Source organism: Peromyscus californicus, unplaced genomic scaffold, assembly GCF_007827085.1.
Source record: "Peromyscus californicus insignis strain IS unplaced genomic scaffold, ASM782708v3 Scaffold_22__1_contigs__length_63687245, whole genome shotgun sequence".
In the NCBI taxonomy this organism is placed as follows: Eukaryota; Metazoa; Chordata; class Mammalia; order Rodentia; family Cricetidae; genus Peromyscus; species Peromyscus californicus.
In genome coordinates, this window is record NW_026294525.1 from 4642334 (window position 1) to 4658900 (window position 16567).

General features: G+C 47.6%; 1 protein-coding gene across 6 annotated transcripts in view; it reads left to right on the top strand.

The window, feature by feature from the left end:
• Pde10a (phosphodiesterase 10A) overlaps positions 1-16567 on the top strand; it is a 437658-nt gene that overhangs the window by 227866 nt on the left and 193225 nt on the right. The window contains exon 1 of one of the 6 annotated variants that reach the window (XM_052750813.1): positions 14590-15806. The exons of 4 other annotated variants lie outside the window; for them this stretch is intronic. In XM_052750813.1, the coding sequence (XP_052606773.1) occupies positions 14906-15806 (901 nt within the window). In that variant the 5' untranslated portion in view covers positions 14590-14905. Of the gene's footprint in view, positions 1-14589; positions 15807-16567 lie in introns of those variants that run through there. One more of the 6 variants, XM_052750812.1, reaches the window with a different exon arrangement.

Sequence of the window (16567 nt, forward strand, 5' to 3'; positions counted from 1 at the left end):
TTCAGTGTATCTGGCCTTAGGTTAAGGTCCTTGATCCTTTTGGAGTTGAGTTTTGTTCAGGGTGGTAGGTATAGATCTATTTTCATTCTTCTATATACAGCTATCCTGGAAAGTGCGCGCGCGCGCGCGCGCGCGCACACACACACACACACACACACACACACACACACACACACCCATGCAAGGAAAGCCAGAAGTTGAAGTTGGCTTACCATGTGCCAGTAGGAAAGTCTCCTGTGCATTCTAGCTAGGGCCTTGGAATGTGCAGTTTACCAAGTAGTCTGGGAGCCTGCAGAATTACAGGTTCCATAGCAATGTCAAGATGTGAGTGCAAGGGAGCATTTTCCCTAAGTTGCTCACCTAAGCTATACAGAGAAAATAGATGTACTTAGGCAGAAAGTAATGAGGATTCTTTGAAGGAAGCATTTTTGTGTGTATGGTTTACACAGTGGTAGAAATTGTCTGCAGATTGTGACTCAAGTTCAAGGTCAAGTTTTGAAAATAAGAATCTATTATTTTTTTCTTTTTGTCCCCCTAGAAAATGATTGTCTCGGGAGAAAGCACCCCTTGTTGGACTGGACATTTGCCTTCAGGGAAAGTAGAGAGAGCAATTTTCCTTTGTATTCTCAGTGGAAATTGCTATAACTTCCTGCTGATCTTTTTTGCTTTTTTTGGCAACAGTTTGTTTAAATTTTAGAACTGGTAAAATATTGTATATGACCTCAAATCCTTTTTGGCTATATTACTTTCAAAATTTTAGAGATGAAATTCCTTGCTTAGGTGTTCTTATACCTCCCTAATTTGATGTTATACTCCTTAAGAAAAAAAAAACCCAAAGCCCAAGATTCTTAAATACATTTTCCACAGATAGACATCAGTACTTAACAGTACCCACCATGGGTACCCTACAGTACTCAACAACACCCACCACATGCACACAGCAGTACTCAGTAGTAGCCATCACAGGAACCCAACAGCACCCAACAGTACTCATCACGGATACTCAATAGTATCTACCACAGATACCCTACAGTCTTCAACAGCAATGTCTCTAAAGTATCCATGGTAACCAAAAGGATGGCGAGCATTCATAAAAAGCAACTTCCCAGACTTTTCTCTCTGCATCTCTGACTAGACCCACATCATCTGTTGTCCTAAAGGGAAGAAGAGCGCTTCGCTATGTGTAAGGCCAAACCATGTGGTAATACCATGTCAACAGGTCAAAATCACTTGACTATCCGATTACCACACGTCTCTTCCCACACTGTGACGCACTTCCATTGAGCTTTCCCTTCATTGCAGCCCCGTGCCAGCTTAGGGAGCTGGAGGCTTGCCTTGTGGGCGGAATCCTTCCTTGGGCTTGGCACAAAGGCAGGGCGAAGGTTCTCAGCTTCTCTGTATCAACTCAGAAGCTCTGTTTCGTCTTCTGCTGTAAGAGAAAGTGACTGCGTCACGGAAAGAATAGGGTTTACCTGTGTCTCAGTGGGAATCGTCTGTCTGATTTAACCCTTTGAATGGGGTCATTGCATCCTCTCTTGTCACATCACCTGTGTGCACATGAGGTGTGCACTGCACACCAGGGAGGCTGCCCTGAAGGCAGACAGAGATTATCCGGACTTCTCTCAGGTACTGGACCTCAGCTGGCCATCAGGCTGTTTCCCTAACATCCTTAGGAACCTCCCAATGGAACAGAACAAAGGGATTCCCTTCCCCGCCCAGACAACCCCGCTCTTCCCCACCCCATCTAACCATACGCCCCTTGGCACAGAATCTGGAAATGTCTGGCTGTCTCAAGTCTCCCTCCAAAGAAACAAACCGAGGCCCTTGCAGTTCATGTGGTGGATGTTGCTAGGCTAGCATTTCCTCTGTGACTGTGAGAGAATATGCATGCCAATTCGTCATTCAAAGGAGTTTTTTTTTTCTTTTTTTTTGTAAGAGCTAATGTACAAAACCTGTTAGCACAAAGAGGAGGGAGGGAGGGAGCGTGTGGGTGGAGGAGGGCTGCTATCTGGAAGAGAGTGGAGACAGCAGAGCTGCCTCTGACACAGCCAGCCGGGCAGGGCAGAGAGCGTCATATAGAGAAAGCTGTTTCCACACAGGTGTCATAGAAGGGGGCATTTCTAATAACTTTATTTTGGATTCAGTGAAATGGTAATTCAGACTCAGCTTTCCCACATCCAACTTACATTTTAAAAAGGAAACACCAAAGGTTAGAATTGCAAAAAAGAGTGTTTCTTCAGGAATCCATATGAAAAAAAAAATCTGGAAACAAAGGTGGTGAAATCATAATATACCAGTTGGGGTTTTCCTGTGAACTAGAACCAATGGGGGAGGGATAAACAAACACTCTGATGGGTGTGCATACATAAATATGTGTGCAGAGACATATATGTATGCACACGAGTATATGCACCCACACATGCATATGCAAACACACATGTACACATATATGAACATGTTTGTATATATGCACAGGCATTCAAACATAAACTTATATGCACACATGTATCCACACACACACACACGTAAAGACATGTATATGTTCAAGAATGCATGCAGCCACACATGTGTACATATAAATACACATATACACAAACATGAATCTACAGATATATATGCATATATAGAGAGAGACATGTTAGTATGTATTCACACAGACCGATATGTATATATGCATGCATACAGACATATAAGCATATGTATGTGTCTACACATACTGTGTCATTACATACATATGCACATACACACATGTACACAAACAAGTACAAAATGTATGCAAACACGCATGTCCCCACATATATGTGCACAGACACACAGATTAACAGAGAAAAGGCCCTGGTGGTTGATCTGGCAAGCATGAAGTCTTCAGAGCAGGAGGAGAAGCCCGAGGTCCAGAGAAGCACAGAGGGTGCCGGGAGCCTCTGCAGGCACCGGAAGCAGGTTCCGTCTTCAGGGGCCTCTGCTGTTATTGTTAAGACTGACCTGAGTCACACATGAGGCCCACATGCGTGGGGAGGACCAAGGCCTTGATTGACACCCACCGACTGACTAGAAGTTCCAAGTCTTCATCTCAGCCGAAGGGCGGTCCAGCGTGACCTTTGACCCTTACATCAGTCATCAGAAGACTGTTGAAGCAGTCTGTGCATCTCTCCAGGGGTGACTGGAGCACTGTTGCATCTTGGGAACAGGGTGGGGGGATGGAGTTCCTGCCCTGCTGTGGGAGAGCTGTGGCCCAGCAAGGCCTGTGCTCAGAGTTGTGCGAGCGCCCATCCCTGAAAGACACAGTCGGTCAATGACCTTAGGCTGCAACTCAGTCAGGGATGTCCCAGGCCAGGCTGAGCTGTTGCAGGCCAAGTTCTCCTAGACATAGCAAGTCACAGTCTCTGAGCGCGGGCTTTGTCCCAGGCTCAGGTCAGCTGGCTTCCGTAAATGTGGAGCCTCAACCCACAGCATCTGCAGCTCAGGAGGTGAGATCACTGCTCAGGGCGGGTAGGATGGAGCGGCTCCTAGAGGGCACCGCCAGCCCAGAACTCAAGGCCCAGGCTAAGCTTCCTTCTTCCTTCTCACTACTGCGTCTGCAGCCAGCGTCTTTTCCTACTTTCTCCTCTTCCCTCTTTCTTTTTCCTCCTCTGCCCTCTAGGGATCTTGCTGTATCGTCTGGGCTGGCCTCAAATTAACACGGTGTGTCACCATGCCTGGTTTTAAAAGCTTTTTTTTGGTAATATTTCTGTTGTCCTATGCCTACTGCTGGCTGGGGGCAGTGCTCAGGGACGCCTTTACACACAGGATCTTAGATATCCTCTTCACAGTGGGAGAGGTAACTGTTACTCTTCCTTCCCTTCTAAATATGGACCACAAGGCTCCAAAAAATTCTGTGTTTTGTGTCGTGCTGTGCAGCAGGAAAGGGGTCCATGGGAGCCTGGAGAGTGTATCCCTGTGTGCAGACTCCCTCAGCATGCCTGCGTGTCTAAGCAGGAGTTCCTCCCTACCTGAATGTATGCAGTGGGATCACACTTTTCAACACCGAAAATACTTGTTCAAAATATTTGAAATCAGAGCTTTTGCAAACACATTATTTTGTGTTATCCAAAAATAAAATACAACAACAGAGTAACATGTCTGAGATATTCATACCTACTGGGAAATCAAGAAACAACCTTCTATATAACATATATATATATATGTGATCAGATTTAAAACCATCTAAAGGCCAAATGTGGACCTCTGTGAATTCGAAGTGAGCCTTATCTACATAGCAAGTTCCCCAGGACAGCCAGGAATACAGAGACCTGTCTCAAAAACAAATCTAGAATATATGTGACTCACAGACTATTTAATTATGAAACTGTGGGCTCCCTACAAGCACAACTTGGGGGAAATGTTTGGGTGAAAATACCCATAATCCTATAGAACAAAGACAGAAAATAAAAGCTCAAACTGCATTAAAAAAAAAAAAAAGGAAAACAACTAGAAAATAGGGCTGGGGGTGGCTCTGTGGTAGAAGTTTACTCAGCTAACATGGGTAAGGTCCTGGGTTTAATCTGTAGCACTGTGTGTGTGTGTGTGTGTGTGTGTGTGTGTGTGTGTGTGTGTGCATGTAAGAGAGAGGAGGGAGAGACAGACAGAGAAATCCAGAGAGGAGGGAGACAGAAAGAGACAGAGACAGGCAGTCACTGTTCTATGCACCTCAAACTCCCAGGGAATCTGCAACACCTGTTCATAATGTTGTCCTGCCCCTTCTTCTTTTTCACTTTAGTATTTCTGTTCTCCAAAAGTGCAAATTTTCTCCATTTCTGTTTCTTTCTGAGTGGCACCATGCTTTCCGGGTGAGACATGACAACTCTGTGATATGTACGGTGTTACTTTGGGCTTAGTTGCTAAGGGTAGAGTGGTCTTGCAGGGACTTCATTTAACACACTGACAGAGAAGGAGGGCTCTTCCCTCGAATCCAGTAAAGACTGGCAATGCCAGGCAGCGACGGGCGGGATACTGAATTATTTTGAAGAACTTTGGTCATGTAAGAAGAGATGGTCTGTGACCAACAAGAGGCATGGAATAATGCAGACCCTTTGCACTTAGCGAGTTGCAGATAAAGCTCGTGGGAGTCTTAAAAGGCAGAGTCAAGTTCTGAATGCAAGAGTCAATCTAGAGAGTCCCAGGCAATCTAGAGAGTCCCAGGCAGATCTAGAGAGTCCCAGGCCATCTAGAGAGTCCCAGGCAGATCTAGAGAGTCCCAGGCAGATCTAGAGAGTCCCAGGCAGATCTAGAGAGTCCCAGGCAATCTAGAGAGTCCCAGGGTTACTTCCCTCGGTCTTGCAGCTCCACTGAGATCTTACTTCTGTTAGATTTGTTTAAATATGATTAAAGCAAAACAAAACAAGAGACATCACCTTATTTTGTGGTTACTTAAGAAATACAGTTTGTCTGCCTGTGCACTACCATGCTTCCCGCCATGATGATAATGGACTAAACCTCTAAAACTGTAAGCCAGCCCCCAATGAAATGTTTTCCTTTCTCAGAAAAAAAGAAATAACATTTGAGTGGAAGCAAATGAGAAAGAATTTTGTAGCATGTATGGTCCTCCTCGGCAGCATGGTTATTTAATGTGTGATCTTGCTTTATGTGGGAAGGACTTCTTGGCTGAAGCCCCTCTGAAGTGATTTTGTCAGGGTGGTTGTTGACATTAAGTGGCTGGATTGCCCCGTTATGAGTTATCGCCTTATGACTTTATGAGTTTGTGACTTTATCATGTCCCTAAGACCTACAATCCTCGAGTTTACTGGTCTTAGAGGAAGAGGGCTTAAGCTAAGGAGCTAAAACAAAGCAAAACGTAAGAGCTTCTTTCACTCTACTTATCAGGGGGTGACATTTATAAGAAAGTAGACTGTTGCCTTCTGTAGCAAGAGTCTTCTTGACGCTTCAAAAACAGTCAAAGGCTAGAAGAAAGGTTTTTTGAGTGTGGTCACCACAAAAAATAATGCATGTCTTAGGTGCTGGATCTATGTGCTCAAATTAAACGTCACATAGTACAAGTGAGGTTCAAACCCCACGTGACCCCCTATAAACACCTGAAAACACTGTGTTTTCAGGAGTCAGTTCTCAGAAATGTTAAGAGGCAGACAGACACAAGCATGGCCCTCCTGGATCCTGCTCCTTGGCCACTGAACTTTCCTAGCCTCCTGTAGCTGGCTCTACATCCACTGTCCTGCACAAATTCTGGGCTCATCTCTCCTGATACGGCAGACACACGTCAGCTCTCCCCTCTGCAGTGGTGATAGTATTAGGTTCTTTCAGGACAACACCTCCCTGTATACCCAGGCTGCTTTTATTGCCTACTGCTGTGTGACACCCCTGTCCCACCTTGCTGTACTGGGCCACCAGTGTGGGAGTTCAGTGTGGTTCTGGACATTGGGTATAGGTAGTGTTTAGTGGTATAGACTTGAAGTTTGGAAATGAGAAGCATATTGGGAGATGGATGGTTGGACAACACTGTGAATGTGTTTAGTGTCACAGTACTGTATACACCAAAAGTAGTTAAAGCCATGCATTTTCTGTTAAGTGTATTTCACCATAACAAAAAGAGTGCTGTTTATTTAAAATAGTGAACTTCCTGCCTTTAAAAAAAAAAAAATCACCTTTTTTTTTTTTTTAAAGGGTGATTGACATGAATGCATTGAAAACCCATGAAGTTAGTTTTTTTCAACAGCTCAGTGTGATCTAAAAGATGGATCAGACAATCCTGGGCAGTAGATATATTCAGGGAGGTTTGTTAGACTCCAAATATTCAACAGAAGATGTGAACAGAGACACTTTGCAGTCAGAAGGGAACATGAGCAGAGACTCTCTCAAATTTGGAGATGTGACCACTGTCCATCTAGTGGTCCCCATGCCTCATGGACTTTACTTTTGCTTTAGTGCATTTGTGCCCATTCTAATCTTCATGGAAATTGTGGGATACCCCAAGACCCCAGACATCTCTCCAAACTCCTCTTTCATCTGCAAACTGAGGAGCTCACCGATAAGCAGGGGACTGCTTCTAAATGCAAAGCAATGACATCTTTTGCTTCCAAAGGCAAAAAGAAAAGTATTCATAGGAAATATTAAGATTCACATTAAGGTGATTATATCATAACTCAATTGTCAGTCATATAAGAGAATCATATAACAATTACATTAATTTTTGCTTGGTCTTAATTATTGCTTTCTATTTTTTTTTTCACAAAGTAGGGGGATCATTCTGAATGCACATGGCAGCCTAAGCATTTACAGAGGCTGCCTAGAGGTGTCAGTTGAGATGACTCTGAAGTGATGATGTCTCCTGTGTTGCTCAGTGGCCTGGGTAAGGCCTTTGCATTATGGATGGAAAAGCAGCCATGGCTAATTGGTAACTATGATATAATTGTCTCCAAGCCAGTCTGTGCTTCCTGCGTTTTGCTTAAATGCATTTTTGGTGATTCAGATTAAGAAGCATATAAGGTTATGTTTGTTTACATGCAATGGAGCACAAATCCTTGAGTTAAGATACCCACTGAAGAAGCAGGAGCCCAAAAGCAGGTACTTTGGGAAGGAGACAATACAGAGTCCCCCCAGAACATGGAAAATAATTGCTCATCTGGAGCATTCTCTCTAATCCTTTGGTAGCCAACTTACCCAGCAGTGTGTAACACGGCTACCTTGGCTTTGCTGCCAAGTGGACAACTTGAGCAATGGCAGCCCAGACATACTTTCTTATGCATTTAGGCCACAAATTCTATGCTTGGGCTTAGGCCAGATGGTTCCTTTAAAGGTGGCCAATATGACATGGGAAATAAAGCCAACAAATGCCTCCATGCACTCAGTCTTGGCATATCCTTCTCTGAGGACATAATTAGTCTTGTTTGCCACTGTGGTGACCTTCACCTTGAGCCTCTCAGATTATGGCAGTGAATGTCGTAAGAACAAGCACAAAGCAAAATCAGGATTTATTATATACATTTCCAGTGTCATCTGACATTTTAATGTATTTTTTTCAAGTAGTATGTATAGATTTCTACATATAAATAATTAAAAAAAACTTGACAGCAGTGGTGCCTGGCTAAGGGTACAAGCATCCTCAAATATATCCCCTTATTAAAGACTAAAACAAATTTACATATTAATGAGATGGGCAAGCTTATTTATTTCAAAAAGAATTTCAAAAAGATTCAAAGAATCTTAATCAATCTTAGCTCTTAATATTTGACATTGTAGGACCCAGAACATCTTCAGTGGTTTTCAGACTTGGTCAATATGCTTTGGACATATAATTGTCAATGCTGTGAACGTCACTTTAAGAATATTATACAAATGAGCAGAAGTAGATTTTAGGGCAATGCAATAACTGTTGGAAATTCTGTCTTACTCCCAAGTCAAAATTCATTTCAGAATTTTTGACGAAATTCAAGCCAGTAACTTAAGCAGAGGCTTTAAAAATCTAACCTTCAATTGCAATCCATTCCAAAGATAGATTAGGAGCTCCTTATGCTGAAAAAGGAGTAGCAAAGTATTGAAAGTCTGCCCTTCCATAACAAAACCATGATGCTTCTATAGGAGCAGAAAAGCTGATGCAGGATAAAGACACTACAAATCATATCACACAAAAGTCTCCAACCCCCACCAAGGTGTAGTGATATATTGTGTACCCTAATAAAAATTTCCTGAAGATCAGAGAACAGAACAAGCCACTAGATTAAACATAGATGCCAGGCAGTGGTGGCACACACCTTTAATCCTAGCACTCAGGAGGCAGAGATCGGTCTGGATCTCTGTGAGTTCAAAGCCACCCTGAACTACATGAGATTGACTCAGTCTAGGAGAGAAACAGAGCCGGGCAGTGGTGACTCACACCTTTAATCCAGCATTTGAGATCTCATGCCATTTCTTGGGAAGCACACATGCCTTTAATCCCAGCACTAAGAAGGAAGTGATGGCTGGGCGGAGAAAGGTATATAAGGCATGAGGAGACAGGAACTAATGCTTTTCAGGCTGAGGAGTCCTAGAGGTAAGACGTGGCAGTGGCTTGTTCCTTTGTCTCTCTGATCTTTCAGCATTTACCCCAATATCTGGTTCCGGGTTTGTTTTTTTTTTTTATTAAAAAGACCATTTAGCAATTTGTGTTATGACAAGGCATTTCCAGCATGGTGTGGTGTCAGGCTCCATGCAAAGTGCTCAAGGTGTGTGTCCAGAACGGAGGCTACAGTGAGGCAGCAGGTGGTTTTGAGTTAGTGTTTAGTGGTTGAATGTCGGGAAGCATTTCCCTGTTGTCAATTTTTTTTGTTGTTGTTGAAGCCCCACATTCAGTTACACTATTCCATATGGGTCCCACAGTTTAATGAGCTGTGGACTAGACAAGGGTCTCAAAACCTAACATCCAAACCCTTGTAAGACTAGTCTGGACACTCTTCCACTGTAGCACATCTTCTGTGACCTGTGAACTGCTCTCCCTCTGTCTGTCTCTCTCCCCTTTGCCCTCCTGACATTTTTAGTAAGAGAAACTCAGACAGAAAGAGCCTTGCTTTCTCCTTTTTAAAAGCTGCCATCTTCCAAAGCCAAGGCCAGGCATCAGAACAACCCACCCGAACCCTGCTGCAACCTCACACCCTTGAAGGCCCGTCTAATTCTGGTCCAGATGAGACAAGACTTGGTGTGTCTCCTAAGCCCTGAGCCACACTTTACTTACTTTTGAGAAGAACAGGAAGGAATCAATTCCTAGATGGAGGAACCATTTGGAAAGTTTTTGAGACTGAGCTGTCAAATCCAACACTGTTTCTTTTTCTCTTATAACTACCTCAGAGCCCTAAGATACTTGTTGAGGTCCATCATAAAAATGTGACAATTAGAAGTAAAGAGATGAGCCAAGGGAAAGACAGCTCAGCCAATAAAGGTGCTTGCCACCAAGCCCGGTGACCTGAGTTCAGTCCCTGGGACCCACCTAGTAGAAAAAGAGAAAAAAGCCTAGAAAGTTGTTCCCTGACCTTTACTAGTGCCGCCTGGCATATAGATCCCACCCCCAGCACATCCATGCACCTGTGATGTGTGTGCATGTGTAACAAGTTAATAAGCACACAAATTTTACTTTAAAAATTTTGTCAAGAAGATTCTCAAGCAACAAGTGAAGAAAACACACATCATGTGATATCCCGAGGCGGCAGGTGGGAGGGCTCTGAGCTATGAGCATGGAGGGTGGATTCAGAGGCAGTCTGGGCACCTCCCTCACTAATACCTGAATACTCACTGGTACCCAGGGTTCAGAATAGACCATACAGGATGCAACTGTGTATCCCTGATGCCTTTCTGTGCTGGCTTCCTACTCTAGAGTAGGGAATGACCTTCAGTTCTCTGGAAGGATTATTTTAGGTTTATTATTGAGATTTTTGAGACACAATGTTCTCTTTGCTTTGAAATGAAATCATTGTATCTTATTTGCAAAAGTTTGATGATGGTGCTGGTTGGTTAAGCAGAGCTCCTGGCTGCGTTCCAACGACTATGTGGCCTTGAGCACTGAGAAACAGTTCAGGATCCTATAAATGCTGTGGGTCTCTACAGGGATGCAATACTGTTTAAAGGCAAAACTTTGAAACTTGGTTCTGTGTGGTTAAATATCAGTGTCATGTCGGAGTGCTGTTAAAAGTTAACATGGTTATCCCAAGAACTAAGTATTCATTACTATAAAACCTGGACAGTACTTACTAACACCACTTCCCTCGGGACTCAGTACTCACAGCAATTGTGCTGAACGCATTGTCATGAAGGAATTAAACATTACAGTTTAGACTGGTAAAGGTTTCTGCTTAGATCCTATTCCTGCCAAGAAATACACATAGCCCTTTCTTCTGAAGAAATGAACCATTGAGATTTATGTGGAGTACTCGTACTGGAACAAATCAAAACCAAAATAACTAGACAGTATTCTGATATTTGCTACAATATGCAAATATGTAAACTATACTGCAAATAATGCAAACTATACTGGCTATTTGTTTTGTCACATAAAATGACAGAATTGAAACTTGTCTAATAATGAATGCTTAAATTTATAAAGTAACTTTATTGATGACAGAGGAACTTAGGCAGTAAGTGAAAAAGTTACTTTTTTTTTTTTTAACCATCTCTGGTTTGTTTTCAAGACTTCCCCATCCTAGCATTGATTTCAATAATATTTTTCTTACTAGAATTATAATGTTCCATTTTTTCCCTTTTAGGCTTGACTGACAGTACTGTAAGAATACAGCCCTCACTTTAGCGAGGTTTGCTAACATAACCAATAATAGAAATCCGTCACCTTTTAGCAGGTGACAGGGAGGAAGGAGTGTCTGTTCGCCTGTCTGTCTTTTATTAAATGTTATGGGATAGCAAGTGCCCCGGTGCCAGTCAGTTTAAAATGGAATTGTCGATGTAAAGCACACAGGCAGAAGCTTTCTTTAGATGTGTTAGGAAGAACCAAATTCCAGTAGTCTAGAAACACAACTGTGTTGGGCTGAGGGTGGGAGAAATTGAAGGGAACGTCCTGGTAAATCAGAGTTACAACCAGCTCTGAAGAGACTTGTGGGGCTTAGGGGGTCCAGAGTAAGTGCTGGAAAATGAAGTCCGCGTTTTTCACATCAGAGAGTGGTAAACCTTCTTGTTAGGATGCAGAAGGTCTGTGTAAAAGGCACTAGCTGATAAGTACCAGCTAAATGATCTTAGTCTGAGTTGGCAACACTAGTCACCAGCTTTGAAGATTGGTCTCTGCATTGTAAATAAGCTCTAAAAGTTAAAATAAAGGTAAAGAGAAAGAGGAATACACACACACACACACACACACACACACACACACACACACACACACACACACCACAGAGCCACCCAGTCACACAATCACCCACATACCTTGTCTGTTTAAGTCAGTCAGTTTAACATTTAATTAACCTTGGTTTTCATGGGTTAATGAACTACGGTTGTTAGCATGGTAAAAGAGAGAGAAAAACAGCCCCCCCCCCCCGCCAGGTGATACAAAAGTTAACAGGAATTTATTAAAAAACACCGACCTATATAGGTCTACCAAAAAAGTTTATCAAATATTAATCGTGCTGGCTATTAACTTTAGATAATTAAAAATAAAATTTACATCTTTTTAGGAAAATTATCATTTCCATGTTTCTTGGGCTCTGCCTTGATCGATGTATCTTAAGAGTCTATTACATAAATTAGGTGTTTCTGATGTGTGCTGGTGCTAACTGCCGTCTTACTATTCTTTTAGTTTTCAATCCCTGCAAGTTGGGCTGACACTTCACCTGAGGTGAGGAGAATCATTTTTTTTTTTACCAAGAGCGTTGAGACAGCCGGGGCACCTGATCACCTTGGCCAGTACCCCTAACATCCACAGCTGCGGTCGAATCGAACTACAATCCGAGATGTCATTCCAACACTAACTACACAGCCAAGTTTAGGAACACCACCACAGCACTCCTTAAGGCTCAATGATGTGTTTATCACAAGGGGTTTGCAGTGACAAGGTCCAGCAAGGTCCGGGTGTATCCGCAGAGAACCGCCAAAGGGAAGGGAAATACCAATCTGAGACCTACGAGTCTTTAGATCTGTGTTCGGAATTCAAAGTGGCCAGGTGCCTAGAAGACTTAAATGAACAACTATGGACGGCAGTCAGTGTTAAGGGAGGGGGGCGGGCGATCAAGATGTAATTGCCTATGTACACCTCCTCCGAGCTCTCTTCCGTCGTTACACACTTTGTGACTTTGTAATTTGTCCAGGATACTCGTCCCTTCCAGCAAGCAACGCGGGGAACCAACCGGATGGAAAAGAGAAGACTGACTGACTGACTCTGGAAAAGGGTTAACGAGAGTTTGAGTCCTGATCTAACAAAGACTAAGAGAACAAATATTGGATGCTTTTCACCCGCCTACTGCGCCTTCAAGGTAGCTTATATCCACCTAGAAGTAAATTTTTGAGTACCTGGAAAATCGTTTTAATAACTCAAAAACCAACGACCGATAAGGCTTAAGCGGCATGAAAAAAACGGCATGCCTGTAAAGAATGAAACTCAAACGCTTTTACAAGGAGCATCCAGTCCCGGAAACCCGGCACTAACGCCAGCTCTCAGCCACGCCAGCAAGGGTCGGGTCTGGTCTGTGCGGCTCAGAAGACACAAGCCTGAGGCTGCAGATAGAGACCTGGTAGCACCACTCGTTCTGACTATTTTTTTCTTCACAGGGGTCAGGGGTTGGGGAGGGGATGAGAAAAACGACGTCTCTGCACTCTTAGCCCCCAAGGTAAGAGTCACAGTACCATTTTCCTGTTTCCCAAATTCAGGGATTCCCTAGCTAAGGTGGACTGGCTCCATGGACACGCTGAGGCGGTCTGTCCCGGAATTGCCAAAACGCCCCGGGAACTTGATGTGTCAGAGGACACCCGAAGCACCACGTCCCTGAAATGCCACCTGGTCAGTTTGGTGCAACTGTGACTGTTCCTTTTCCACACTTAGGGGTTTAGAGTCGGGAGTCGGGAAAAGACTTCACTGCAGAAGAATGTGGAACTCGCTACAAACCAAAAATCCTGAAAAACGTCTCAATGAAAAAGAAAACTCTGATGTGGAGAAGCGGTCCCTGGCAGGTCGCAAGCCACGGGTCCCAGCCCTGGGTCAGGCGAGCTGGGGTGCTGGGCTGTGGCTTTCGCGCGCTCTCTCCGGGGAAGATGACCCCGACCGTTCTATCAAGAGGCAACCAGGACACTGCCCCACACTCCAACCGGGTGTGCAGAGACGGTCCCTGCAGGCGAGCGCCGAACGCCAGCACCTGCACTTGGGCTTGCAGGCTAGTGAAGTGCGCCCAACTTCCGAAGTTCCTTGTTCAGAGAGCCCAGTGGGCCAGTTTCCTTCTACAGAAGCGGTCTGGACTGCAGGCTGCAGAAGTAGTAGGGGGCAGAAGTAAGCTGCTGGCGACAGATGGCCTCTGGGTTTCAGAGCTATGAACTCTTTAAAGTTTCGTATTTTGAGCCCTAGTTTGCTCTTTCTGTCTTCCAGTCCCGCTGGGACCAAGTGGGCTGGCGCACACGAAGTTCGTTTTAAAGCAAGTATGGGAAAGGGAGTCCCAGGATGAACCGCCTTTTGAGACCTAATGGGAACTCTGCCTTGATCTTAAAACTTCTGCTAAGTGTCCGAATTTGAATTTCCCTCCTGGAGCCCTGGCTGAACCCTGCTCGGTAGATGCAGCTGGCCGGCTAAAGGGAGGATTCCCTGGCTCAGGTCACCCGCAGGCGGATGTGGCTCGCACACTGCTTAGAACAGCTACCAGGCTGTGGGTTTAGAAACTGGAACGCCAGACCCAGATGTGGCACTGCCAGGGAGACTGGCCGGCCTGGGGCACACACCACATGCAAAGTGCCGGGGTGCTGGGGCCGGACGCGGCGGGGCCGAGTCCCAGCGGACGCGCAACGTGGGCGCGGGCGGTGGCGGCGCGGGGAGCGCCTGCTCCGCCAGTGGGCGTTTTCTGCCGCCGCCACCGCCGCCGCCTCCACGGGCAGCGGCACTGCGGCGCTTTTCTCCGCTGGTTTGGAGCAGTCGCCGCGGCTCGGGCTTCGGAGCGCGCACACACCACGCCCCGCCCCGCGGGCAGCGTCCCCGCAGCCCCTCGCCCGGCGGGGAAGGACGAGGATTGTGCGCACCAGCCCGCACCGAGGCGCTGCGACTCGGGACTCGTCCCCAGCCCGGGGTCCTCTTGAATCCCAAAGGAAACATGATGTGAACCCCCAGCCGGCAAGGCACCCAAGACGTGAGCGGCGGACAGGACCGGAGCCTGTGCATCGCGGGGAGGGCTGGTGCTGCGGGGGCGGAGCCCGCCGAGTGCCGGCCGCCGCGCCCTCCCGCCTGCCCCCTTGGAGGCTGGGGAGGAGGGCCATGGCCAGCCCGGAGGAGCGGTTCGCTCCCCGCCCCCAGGCCCCGCTGCCAGCGGCTGGGGACGAGCCCGGTCGCGGCCAAGTCCGTCAGGAACCCCGGCGCGGAGAGGCCAGCGGGTGGAGCACAGTGGGCCTGAGCTTGGCCCGGGAGCTGCCTGGCTGCGGCCGGGAGGAGCTTGCGGCGCCCCCGCCCCTGTCCCGGTCCCTGTCTCCGGCAGGCCACGCCAGCCCCGCTGGGGGCCCCAGCGCCCTCTCCGCGCTCAGCGCCGGCGGCTGCGGCTGGGTGGCGGCCCGCGCTCCCTCGGCGCTCGCCTTCTCCTCCCCTATCCCCTCCTCCTCCTTTTCATCTTCCTGGTACTTCTGGCCGCCGCCCCCCCTGCCCCCTCCCCCTCTCGTCCCCTCCTCATCTGCCTTCCACCTCCCCGTGCGTCTCCCGAGAAGGGAGGGCGCAGCGGCGGCTGGAGGAGGCGGCGGCGGCGGCGATGCTGGCGGAGGAGGAGGAGGAGGAGGACAAGAGGCAGCTCCCTTGAGCGTCCCCCCCGGCAGTAGTCACCGCAGCGGCGGTGGCAGCGGCGGGCGGCGGCGGCTCTTCCTCTCGCCTGCGGTCCTAGGCTTGCTGCTCCCAGCCCGTGCCGGGCCCCGGCTACCGCCGCCGCCGCCGCGGCTCCCCCTCCACCCGGGCGCGCGCCGCACAGACTCCCCGGGCTTTCCGGGCGCCGGCGGGGGCTGCCCTGGCCTCGGCCCCGGCTCTGCCGCCGGTGGCCGAACTCCGTGGCGGCCCCGAGGCGCCGCCTTCCCCCTAGCCACCGCCTGGCCGCTGCTCTTCGGCTCCGACATGGAAGATGGACCTTCTAACAATGCGAGTTGCTTCCGAAGGCTGACCGAGTGCTTCCTCAGCCCCAGTAAGTGGTCCGGCTCCACGCTCCCCGCGGCCCCGGGTGGTTTCTCTCTTGGTGGGGGTCGAGTCGGGGCCTTGGATCATGGGGTGGGGAGGGAACTGCTGCGGTGGTGGGTGGCCGGCAAGGTGCGTGTGTACCCGGCTGAGATCGGCCAGTGGGCCCCAGGAAGCTGGTGGCACCTCCGTGGCGTTCGGGACCGCCGGTCAGCGTAGGGACACGGGGCTTTCCCAAGCCCCGAGTGCGCGCAGAGGAAGGGTGAACCGGAGGGTGTCGGGGAGCCAGACATTTAGAAACTAACCTGCTTCCCCAGAGCTGTCCCTGGCCACTTTGACCTGGCCCATTATTTAGACCATTAAGTTTATCACCGATTATTCCATGATTCTCTCCAGCCTGTGACCACTAGACTGGAGTATAGACGCTTCCTTCCACTGGGGGTCCCGGGGATCCAAACCGCTGGATTCCTGCAGCTGCGGTGGGGGCAGGCAGGGCTCGGGAACCTGAGGCTTCCAAATGTAAAGGGAAGGCTGGGCTCGCGCCTCAGTGTCCATGTTCTGGCGCATGGACCAGTGATATGGAACTGGATGCGCCCACCCTCATGAAGAGGACGCATCCCCCCAGTCCACCTCACACAGATTCTTGGTAGCTGGTGCTGCTTGTGTGGGTAAAGAAAGAGGAAGAACAATGGGGCATTAGCATGGAAGAAAGAGGCACCTCTGGTTCACTTCGACCCACGGGACGACAGGAGCATGACCATTCTGCCTCTC